The sequence below is a fragment of the Abrus precatorius genome, unplaced genomic scaffold, assembly GCF_003935025.1.
Source record: "Abrus precatorius isolate BTA unplaced genomic scaffold, Abrus_2018 Scaffold5, whole genome shotgun sequence".
NCBI classification, from domain to species: domain Eukaryota; kingdom Viridiplantae; phylum Streptophyta; class Magnoliopsida; order Fabales; family Fabaceae; genus Abrus; species Abrus precatorius.
This window is the reverse complement of record NW_020874395.1, coordinates 12,108,428-12,120,912: the sequence shown is the minus strand read 5'-3', so window position 1 is coordinate 12,120,912 and position 12,485 is coordinate 12,108,428. Positions and strand designations below refer to the sequence as shown.

General features: G+C 28.9%; 2 protein-coding genes across 2 annotated transcripts; both read left to right on the top strand.

Annotated features, from left to right (window-relative positions):
* Positions 1-201: 201 nt before the first annotated feature.
* On the top strand, positions 202-5,547 carry LOC113866682 (carboxylesterase 1-like). Its single transcript, XM_027501492.1, has 3 exons — positions 202-326; positions 3,879-4,462; positions 5,084-5,547. The coding sequence occupies exons 1-3, from the start codon at positions 202-204 to the stop codon at positions 5,545-5,547; spliced, it is 1,173 nt and encodes a 390-aa protein (XP_027357293.1).
* A 4,700-nt stretch (positions 5,548-10,247) lies between these two features.
* Positions 10,248-11,624, top strand: LOC113867885 (carboxylesterase 1-like). The gene has a single exon (XM_027503390.1). The coding sequence runs from the start codon at positions 10,354-10,356 to the stop codon at positions 11,320-11,322; it is 969 nt and encodes a 322-aa protein (XP_027359191.1). The 5' UTR covers positions 10,248-10,353; the 3' UTR covers positions 11,323-11,624.
* The last annotated feature ends 861 nt before the right edge of the window (positions 11,625-12,485 follow it).

Below are 12,485 nucleotides of genomic sequence, written 5' to 3'. Positions count from 1 at the left end.
AATGGATCTGCTTCATCATATGCTCACTTACTCCACTGACACCATCATACATGGTCTTCTCAAGTAAAGATAAGTACTGACCTTTTACTGCTTTGTCATAGGTTTGAAATTTATCTCCTAACAGATTTTAGAAAATCTTTAGCATTATTGCTTTCTTGGATACTCTGTCTGATAGACTTCTCCATGATATACTTCATGACCATGAGACAGACCCTATTAGAGTGTTCTCACTTCTCTCGCGAGGTCTTTTGGGCAGCAGTGGATTCAACAGTGAGAGCTAGAGGCTCATTTTCTCTTAGGGCTAAGTCCATGTTGGTGATAGCAAGGTAGAGATCCAAGGACTCTTTCCAATCCTCATAGTTTATCCCATTTAGTGTTTTGACCGAAGTCAATTGCATAGGCAAAGAGGCTAGAATTAAACAAGATAAGGAATCATTTAATATGCACGATCAGTCATGCAGAAGAGAGTTAAATGATCCTGTATTCACAACTAGAATATGCCTTAATAGTAAAATTTCTCAATTGTTATAGTTTTGCCTAAGGGTCCTGAACTATAATAAATAAGAAATTTTATAACAATATAACACACAGGCTTATGACACTAGAAAACTAACATCAATAGGATATTAGAAAATAATTGAAACAAGCAAAATAGAAATGCATTGTATTTACATGTCAATCACATCAATAATAATATATCGATAGGATATAATTATTAATAATGCACCATTAAATTTATGATGAGATAAACCATATATTTTAAATATATTCCATATAATTGTAATCCACGATAGGTGGACCAAAATTACACAAAATGACAATAATTATCATGTCTAAATATCATGAAAATTTGTGATGCCGTAAAAGTGTACATTAATTATTATCAATAGTCATGCTTCAATACTTATAAGGATCCAACAAATTAAATTTCTTGTACAACATGCCGACAAAAAGATTACATAACATAATAATGTCAGATACAAGATGAATATCATGCACAAAATTTCAGACCCAAATGCTAAGAATACAACATAAATTAATCAATTTAAAATTTTAATTAATTAATAATAATAAATATTTGCAATATTTTAAAATCTGAAAAAAATATCAAATTAATAGAAGATGTAAACTAGATAATTATAAAAGGATTAGAATTCATTCGAATTAAAGAAAGTCTCATAGGAACGAGAGTCAATGGTTTCCAGGAGAATTACTAGCCAGAACACAAGATTCTATATAGCAACAACATATTATTCCACTTTGAATTTTATTTCTATTTTAATTTTAATTCTATTTTATGAACTTTTATATTTTTTTTCGTCTTTATTTGACATAACATTAATGTTTATGGAGATTCTTACCCACGGCACTTCTTTATATGCCAATAAAACCAATGATTGCTTCAAGATTTATGGACAGGTGGCAATAGTGCAGTTTTCAATTTTTCCATACTAATCGATATTAATAACATTCTAAATTTTTTTAAAGGGTTTCAGCGGAAAGAAAATTTATCTTCAATGGAAGCAAGATTCAATATCGACGTAAAAAATTTTAATTACCAGAATTAAATCTGACAAAAGATTGATCATTAACGAAAGGCACAAATCTCCAAATTAAGTTCGTAGAAATTTTATATCTCTTATCTGAAAGGGATTACGACTGTGTTTATGTTCATAAAAAAAACTCAAATCAATTTTTCATACTATTCCATTATCAAGAATTTAAGAGAAACTTTTGGTTAGGATTTCAAACAAATTACAGAATACATAGAAGCAACTATAATTCATACCTTAACCTGGCTCTGATACCAATTGTTGAAATTTTAAACAATGAGTAATTAAAGATACGAATTATAAGATGCATTAAATTGGCTTTTAGTTTAAGATTACATACCCGAAAAATTTTAAACAATGAACAATTCAAGATACGAATTATAATTAGTTTTTAGTTTAAGATTACATACCCGGAACCAATCATTCATCCATCTCGAATTTGATGTGTCTTTGGTATACAAAAAGATGAGAGGATAATCGTAAGAGATGAGAGTGTTCTGCTCTCTGTCTGGGAAGTTATCAGAAGTTACAAAATTGATCGTGTGTATGGGTTAGTGCCTAATGAGATAGCATATAACAAACTTTCCAGATGAGACCAGGGACCTCTCAATGGGCTTATTAAATAATCCGACCCATCACGGTTTATTAAAAGAATAACCCAAAGTAATATTATCCATCAATTAGTCAATAAATAAAATATAATTAAACAATAATAATAATAATAATAATAATAATAATAATAATAATAATAATAATAATATAATTGATATTATAAATTATAAATAATTGATTATGTTAATCCATAATAATAATAATCTAACATAACTTGCTAACTAAACACAAAAACAATTAATGACTTAATCGTTTTTCATGCATACAAGCAAAAATAGAGCCTCGGATGCTTAGAGTGAAAATCCAAATTGACCAGAAAAACCACACAAGAAAAATTCAATATAAGTTTAAAATATCACATGTCACGTTAAAGAATCATACTGCCACATCATGATCCATGATATTCCTTGAGAGGTTATAAAAGAAATAAATTTATATGGTTCTTGGAAATTGGCTTTTTCTTTAAAATGGGCTAAGGCTATTTGGGCTCTTTCTGGTAATATTTGTCTAACTGGTCCAAAATTGTGAAACCAGGCTGAAAACCATTTTGGAAAGTGTAGAGAAATCCCTTTCCGGAACCAAATGAACCAGGAATGGGTGTCTGGTCGAAAAAATAAAAATTTCTTCCATGCTTTTATATAATCAAAGTAATTATATTGTGTAGGCTGATAATCTATCGTAAATTTACGATAATAATATAAATGTTGTCCCCACTCTTTAAGAGTGAATATTTGACAGATTTTGAATTTTGAAAAAATAATTTCTTTCTATTTATTTCTTTTATGAGTTAATTCTATTGATTTTGAATCAATAAAAATTAATTCATAAAATTCTTTTTTTTGTTCTGCTGAAGATGGAACCACATGACAATTAGAGGAAAATACACTTCTTGTTATTTCATAACAATTAGTTTAAATCATTCTGCTTCTATCTCTATTACTAGAAGATCATATGGTTTTCATAGTATTCTAAAATTTTGTCAGTTATTGTAGGTCTTTTATAAGTGGACTCTGCCCATGAAAGCAATTTTCTGGTCTGTGTGGTTATCTGAGAGCTTTGACATAGTTTAGGCAAAACTGTATATTATTTTAATAACTCTGATTGTTTATTTTGGGCTTAGGCTTGTAGAACTTGTAAACAGGTCATAGATTTTTTACCTTTGTCTCTGGTAGGGGTTTTTAGAATCTCTAGTTCACTCTTTTTTGGTAATGCATAGTCAGCACTAGTCATTTTTGACATGGTCCTATAAAAACTCTCTTGTTAAATAATCTGGTAGAAAAATATTTTCTCCTTTTATATGTTGTATATCAAAATCGAAATTTAATAATAAAGCTTGCCATCTAGCAAAAATATGTTTTGAAACTATATTCTGTACGTTTTTTTGTAAAACAGAAGGTGCTACTTTGCAATCTGTTCTTACTAAAAAAAAATTGTTAAATAAATTATCTTAAAATTTTTGTATGCATAATATATATATAAAAGCAACGGCTCATACCAAGAGGGATAAAAAAACCAAAAAAAAAAAGAAGTGTAATCAAGGAGTGCCGATCAATACAACAGCTGTCTCACAAAAATTAAATAGAACTTTGGTCGGTGCACATGAACATTAAACAGAACAATAAATTTATAATATTTTTACATGTAGCATTGAATGAATATTAAAGAAATGAATAAAATTATTCTTGTTAACTCCTTACATAAACCCCATTGAAGCAAAGAAAAATTTCATAAAATCAAAAACGAAATACAAAAGACCCTTAACTCCACCGTGTCCAATGAAAGCACCCCACAATCTGAAACCATTAATCCTCTCCACTATCTTCAATTCCAACGCAACGACGATGGCACTTTGACTCGTTTGCAAGACACTACTCCGCACACATCACCCTTCTCAGACACCACTCTTCCAATCTCGGTTTTCTCCAAAGACCTCACAATTAACCAATCAAACAACACTTGGGTTCGCTTATTCCTACCCAAAATTGCATTATCTTCCAACCACAAGAAGCTACCTCTCGTTGTTTTCTTTCATGGCAGTGGTTTCATTCTTTACAGTGCATCTACCACCATGTTCCATGATTTTTGTGTGCAAATGGCCGAAACTGTTGAAGCCATTGTTGCCTCCGTTGACTACCGCCTTGCGCCGGAGCACCGGTTGCCGGCGGCGTACGATGATGCGATGGAAGCTTTGCGTTGGATCAGAAGCAGCGATGAGGAGTGGCTAACACAATATGTTGATTATTCCAAGTCTTATGTTTTGGGGAATAGTGCTGGAGCCACTATCGCCTACCATGCAGGTGAATGCACATGCTTGACGGCTTTTTTATGATTTTTTGAAAATTATCTTTAACGATGTTTGGTACTTTAAAATTTTTTAATAACCTTTTGAAAAATCATTAAGGATGACTTTTGGAATTTTTAAAATTTTTTTATAGATGAATTAATAAAATATATTTATTAAAAATTAAATAAAAATCAATTTTTAATTGTATTAATTTATTTAAGATAAAGTTATACATTTCATGTGATAATTTAGACAAACTTTTTGTTCAATCTTTATAGATAAGTTTTACTTAATGAATAAATAAAAATTACACTAGTAATATTGTTTTGATAGATGTGTTTGGTTTTTAAATTTTTAACATATAAACTAAAAATATTGATTAATATGGGTCTTATGGATGAATGCTGTGAAACTATTAAATATTTTAAATTACTTAAAATATATTAATTTTTATATTTTAAATTTAAGTATATTAATAATATTTTTAAATTTATTTCATCATTTAATAATATTTTCTTTTAATTATGTTAACATTAATCCTGAAGTTAATTTAAAGTAACAAAATCTATTAAGAATAAAACATTTTGTTATACTTTTAGTGGACGAAATGAGTGATAAAAAAATTTCTTTGCAGGTCTACGTGCATTGGAAGAGGTGAATGATCTTGAGCCACTGAAGATCCAAGGATTAATATTGCGTCAAGCATTTTTTGGGGGCACCCAAAGGACTGAATCAGAGTTGAAACTTCAGAATAACCCAGTTATTCCACTGTGTGTCACTGATTTGATGTGGGAATTGGCACTGCCAATTGGGGCTGATCGTGATCATGAATATTGCAATCCAAGGTCTGGGAATGGTATTCAGAAATTGGATAAGGTGAGGGAATTTGGGTGGAGAGTATTGGTGAGTGGGAACGGTGAGGACCCTCTTGTGGATCGTGAGAAGGAGTTGGCACAATTCATGGAAGAGAAAGGGGTGCATGTTGTGAAGAACTTTGAAGACGAAGGTACCCATGGGGTAGAAATTTTTGATCCATTCAAGGGAAAGCAGCTCAGTGAGTTAGTCAAAGTTTTCATTAACAACCAAAAGCAAGCTTGAGCGTTAAATAGTTTCACCAAATTTAAGTGTCATTTACAAGTGTTTTTTAAGGTTGTTTTATTTTAAAAATTGAATAAATCCATTTCAGTAAAATGTTATTTTTAATGCCGTGGTAAGTTTCTAATACAGCATTTTAATTTTAATTAAAAATAATATAAAAATACATTGATATTGCACTTAAATTTTGTGTTAGATTGTTAGTATGTTATTATTTTCACCCTCCATCTAATTTTTTCGTCTGTTCTTGTTCGGTTGTTTAAATTATTTGATAATTAACTGTTATTTTTGTTGAGTTCTTATTTCATTTGAACATGTCTATATATGAACATAGTAACATACTTAATAATGGACTAGTATGACTTAATAAAATATTTTATATGTCTAACTTAACATATAATTAATTCTTCAGTTTATTTATGTGTATGGGTATTTAGTTCGCATATGTATTCTAAAATGAAAAATATCAAATATTATGACTGATTTGCTTGCTTCGCGATGAAAAAAAGTGTGAGAGTAAAAAGGGAAAGTTTATTATTATTAAAAATTAAAATAACTAAATTGAATTAAAGAGAATTATAAGAAAAAATATTCAAAATAATGGAGCAAAGAATTTTACAGTGCATAAAAAATTATGGTAGTATAAATTCACTTAACCTTATTTAAGTAACCAAAATGAAATAATAGAAGATTGAATTCATAATAACTAAAAACTCAATTCTTTGTTATAATCATTCACAACCGTATTATGAACTTTATTCTTAAAATGTTCTTAATTAAGAATAGCACTAGCATAAAAAAATTTAAAAGATCTCACAATAACAATCTCTTTTTTCAGAGTTAATGTTGCTTATTTTCTTTTTAATTCCTAATTTAAATTTCCAATCACAACTCGAAGTTTAAAATCAATCGAGTGATGAATTTATAGAAACATAAAAAGAAAAAGAAAAAGAGAGAGACAACCAATCAATTAAAACACAAACTTCAATATCGTGAATAACATAGTTATAACTACATTGGGTTTGAACTCATTTCAAATTTAAATAATCAACGATAAAAATTATTAATTAGTAAAATCTCAATTTTTCAGAAGAACTCATTCTCATTATTATGGACCTTAATTTTTTTAAAGAAAGCATTAGCATCAAGAATCTAAAATATTTCATTATTAACAATTTTTTCCTAGAGCATCATAAGTTATATTGCTTATTCCTTTCTTATTCTCTAATTTAAATCTTCAATCATAATTAGTGACCAAATATCTTCCATGAGCAACCAATTCATAGAAGCATATATAGAGCAAAAAACAATCAATGGGCACATCAACATGAATTACAAAACTATAATTTGAGTTAGGATTCTTCATTCCTTAACACAAGCGATTTAGACATACAATAGGAGGGAAAAAAGGATAAAAAAGAAGAAGATTGAATGAGTTCATGATTAGATAGGTGCTCTTTAATATTGCTTTCACAAATTCTAAGTTCTAACATTAGAGAAATATTTTTACAGATCTAAGTTTCACACTACAAAATCGTTGAAATCAATTAAGAATATATTTTATATTTCAACACTTTGTCTGTAAATCCAGTAAATTTTTGTTGTAATTTTGCTTGCATACCATAATCAACTTTTTCAAAGAGCTGGTTACTTTGGTAATGCAACAAAATTTTGATAAGAAGAAACTTCTAGTTATTATAAATATAGATACATTAATTTTCCGTCGTAGTTTCGCCCGGTAAAAAGATTTAAGGCGTTCAATTCTTTCTTCCATGCTCTTAATTTCTTCTTTGAACACCAAATACACCCATTAAGATGCATTATATATACCTACAAATTTGTTTTTTTATGATATTTAATTATTCTTAAGGTTACAGACTCAATACACAATGATTATGATTTTTTTAACAAATTTCATTATTTATAAAAGGTGATGAAAATTTGCTCTTTAAGAAATAAACTAAATATAGAATTATCACCACTCCAAACTCTAAATTTTGTTCGTCTTCAATCAAACAAAAATATTAATTTAATTCAACAAGCAAATGAAGCTAATAATACGTTTTCCTTTTCATATATCCAAAACCATTGCATTCAAATCCAAATCATGTTGAGAGAGTGAAAACCAATGCACCTTCAAAGCATGGATATGATAGATGTTTTTTGTTGAACTTAACCTCAAACCACTCACCGAATAAAGTATTGTATTCAATCTCTCAAGTATTTAAAGCATAATGTTTCACTATCGTAAACTTGTCCTTACTTTCAATCTCCTCTGCCCCAATCACTTGTATACCCAAAATCATTAAGGCTTCTAATGGATTGACTTAGCCAACTTGCTAACTAAACACAAAAATAATTAATGCCTTAATCGTTTTTTATGCATACAAGCGAAAATAGAGCCTCGGATGCTTAGAGTGAAAATCCAAATTGACCAAAAAAACCACACAAGAAAAATTCAATATAAAATGTTTAAAATATCACATGTCACGTTAAAGAAATAAAGATTTGAATAAAAAATTACAATAATTTTTTTTAAAAATATATTATTAACACATCTTCTTTAATGCTTTTTAATACATTTTAACATAATTTAGAATAAAAAATTACTTTTAAATGTTCACTCATGTCCATAAAAGACTAACTAACAAGGCTTGTTTTATCAATCGTCTTTAATTGTATTATAATGAATTAATTGTCATTTTATTCCTTATTTTTGAACGTATGATGTACAATTTTTAAATACGCAATTTTAGTCTATAGTTTTAATTACTCATATTTAGTCTCTTAAATTTTTAGAATCTATAATTTTAGTATTTTTAATTTAATTACTCGTGTTTAGTCCTTGAAGTTTTTAAATATGCGATTTTAGTTCTTCTAAATTTAATTCTTCACATTTAATCTATATAATTATTTAAATATTTAAATTAAGTTTTTCATTAAGACTTTTTATTATATTTTAAATATTTTATTTAAATATTTTATATACTTGTTTATTTTAACATTAATAAAATATCATACTTTAATTATATTTTTATTAACTTAAATAAAATTTTGTAATAGAAAATTTAACTTAAACATTTAAAAAATTAAAGCACTAAATATTGATAATTAAAAATAAATAGATCAAAATTACATGTTTAAAAAAACTTAAGGGACTAAACATAGGCAATTAATATTAGATGAACTAAAATTATATATTTAGAAAAATATAAAAAAGAAAAAGACACATTAAAAAAAATTCAAGATATTAAATATAAAAAATTAAAATTAAAGAAAATAAAATTGTTCTTTGAAAAAATTAAAAAAATTAAATATAAACCCTTAAAATTTAAGATTAAAATTGCACTTTTGAATGGGAAGTAAAAGAAAATAAAACCGATGAAAATTAAAAATAAGACGATATATTACTAATTCACAAAAAGATAATGACGTGAACTAAAGATAAATTCATGTCACGTGTTTTTGGGTCATACTGATCCTCTTTTGTCCCTTTGATTTAGTTGGCATCCATTTCAAGCAAACTTCTGATCCAATAATCGGTTTTTTTATTTTAATAAAACTAATTTAAAAACTAATTTTTTAAAATAGATATAATTTAAAACTAATTCCTTATTTAATATATTTTTTTTTCAAACACAGCATTAGTCTCACATGCATGGACAATATTATAATTTTATTATTATTTTAATATATTATCACAACAGAGAATTCAATATATCGATAAGGGAGCTCAATAATAAATAGTAATATTAGTGGTCAAAGTAAAAATTAGTGCTGAATTGGAAAAAAAAAAACACCTAACATAAAATTAATTTTAAATTATATTTATTTCAGAAATTAATTTTTAAATTAATATTATTAAAATAAAAAAGTCCCAATAATCAGCTGTTGTCATTTTCTTCCCGAATACTCCCACACAACTCCGCAGCTTCCTAACAACTCATTAATAATACGTATATTTAATACTTTTACCAAAATAAAGAAGTTATCAGAATAATTTTTTATATGGATTTGAAAATATATATATTAAAATATAATAATTTTAAAAAATTATGAAAGAAAAATATTTAAAAATCATCACCGAAAGTTATTAAATTTTGAGAATTAACACTGGTGATTTTTTTAAAAATTATTAAAAATAAAAAATTGCCATAATTTTTGAAAAAAATAAAAAAAATTGATTAAAAATTTTTAATAAAAATTTTTGAAAAAATTTCTTATTTTTACAATTTTTTTCTAAAATATCATATTTGAATAGTTTTTTATTTTTTTCCCATATAAAAAAAATACCTGCAGTTATGTTATAAAATTACACTTTATTTTATTTTAAAAATACTTATATTAACAAGTTAAATTGGAAATTGAGATATTAACTTGTATAAATAATAAAAAACGAATATTTTTTATAAGTATAAATTGTAAAATGAATAAAAGTATAAAAGACATGTCAATTAATAAATCTAAAGCTAAATTTTTATTTTTCATAATTTACATAAAAATATTAATGATTATTTAGTATAAATAAAATGAAACGGATTACTAATATAATAATGAAAAACATTTTAATGAAAAATAACTGAAATAAAAATGATAATATACTCTTACGATCTTCAAAGTTGCCGAGTTTGAAACCGTGGAACCCACGCAAATGAATGGAAATTTCAATTTGTATTGCAGCAAGAATTACAAACAAGACAACAAGTTGATGTTCATTCCAAACTCCTTTATAATACTGCCCCACGCCACACCTTCATCTTCATCCTTTTAACCTAAATCAAACACAAACCCCCAAATTCCAATTCCACTATGTCCAACGAAACAACTTCACCGTCCAACATCAACGATCCCTACCGCCACGTCGGCCTCGTTCTAAACCCCGACGGCACCCTCACGCGCTTGCGCAACATCCCAAACACAGCACCCTCCTTAGGCACCAGTGTTCTCACCAAAGACCTCACGATAAACCCCTCCAACAAAACCTGGCTTCGCTTATTCCTACCCCGAACAGCACTATCCTCAAACCCCAACAAACTCCCACTCATTGTTTTCTTCCACGGTAGCGGTTTCATCGTAGCCAGCGCCTCCTCCACCATGTTCCACGACCTCTGCGTCCATATTGCCGAAACCGTCAACGCCGTCGTCGCCTCCGTCGATTACCGCCTGGCCCCGGAGCATCGCTTACCGGCGGCGTACGACGATGCGACCGAAGCGCTGGCGTGGATCCGAACGAGCGACGAGGAGTGGTTGACACGACACGTGGATTATTCTAGCTGTTTTCTGATGGGAAACAGTGCAGGAGCGACGATTGCGTACTTCGCCGGTCTACGTGCAGCGGAGAAAGCGCGTGATCTGGAGCCGCTTAAGATAAAAGGGTTGATAGTGCGGCAACCGTTTTTCGGTGGGAGCGAGAGGACTGAATCGGAGTTGAGGCTTGAAAATGATGCGAATTTGCCGTTGTGTGTAACGGATATGCTTTGGGAGTTGGCGCTGCCACGTGGCGTGGGGAAAGAGCACGAGTATTGTAATGTGAAGGGTGGGAGTGAGAAACTGGAGATGGTGAAGGAACTTGGATGGAGGGTGTTGGTGAGTGCGAACGAGGGTGACCCAATGGTGGATCGTGCGAAGGAGTTGGTGGCGTTGTTGAAGGAGAAAGGGGTGAAAGTGGTGTGTGATTTTGATGAAGAAGGGTATCATGGAGTTGAGCATTCTGATCCCTCCAAAGAAAAACGACTCCTTCGGGTACTCAAAGATTTTGTTTACTCCTCCCATGCTTAATGCTATCAATAATTATTCTAAATTATGTTACCTTTCTTTTTCTAAATTTTAATTATGAGTTTTAAAATCAGTTTGTTACAAATTGTCTGAGATTATGAAAAAATTTCTCAAGTTACCACAGTGTTATCTTTCTCTTACCCATTTTGCAGTTGCTCTACTTTTATGTTGCTCTTCATCTGGTGTTGAATGAAAAAGATAGTTAAAGGAAACTGATAAAAAATATTAACTATATTAACTTAAAAATATTTAACTCCAATATTAATAACGATATTTGTGAAAATAAATTTAAAAAAAACTAAAAAGATTATAAATAGAAAAAAAAAAAAAGGGTATTTTATTTTTCGGGGTTGTTTCAATCTTTCGCTTATGTTGTTTTTGCTCAATACGTAAATGTAACCAAGTCACAGGAGGCAGAAAAACCTAAAGGCCCAAAGTTGAAGCATTGATATTACAAAGACACTTAAAGAGAACGATGAAGATATATTGGGTTAAGATAGAAATTAATAGGCTATTCTGGACCGTGTATAACTTGGGCCTGGTTTGACCCAAAAGAAGCCAGAGGCCCAGAGTGCACATATATTAATTGAGCTCTAGCAAAAAGTCTATTGCAAAAGCCTCGTCACCGACCAAATCCAAAATATTAAATTTTGTAGCACTTATAAGTGCCAAAAAGAAATTACTGATGCTATTTTGTACCAAATTTTGTCACGAAAATTCTTTAAAATTATAAACCATGTATGATGAAATCCATGTAAATTGATATTTAATATAACTTTACACCCCTCTTTAAAAAAAGTATATTTTTGCGAAAAACTCTATAAAATCGCCACAAATTCTACGGGTTACACACCGCCCAAAACTTTTGTTTTTTGGAACATTAAGTTTTATAATTGTTGGATTAAAATTTTGTCAAATTAAACTAATAAAATTTAAAAATCCTGTTGAATAACTTTGTTTTAACATATAATATAATATGTAAAAAAGTTAATGTGGATTATAAAATAATAAACCAATAATTGTTCAAGTTTTTAATTATGTATATGATTAAGATAATATCAAGAGGCATTTTGTTTATAGATTACGTAAGAGCTTTCGGAAGTAAAGTAAGGCAAAAGTCCAAAAGAGAAGCAACAGTCAAAATGATTAAGATATTAATCACGTGA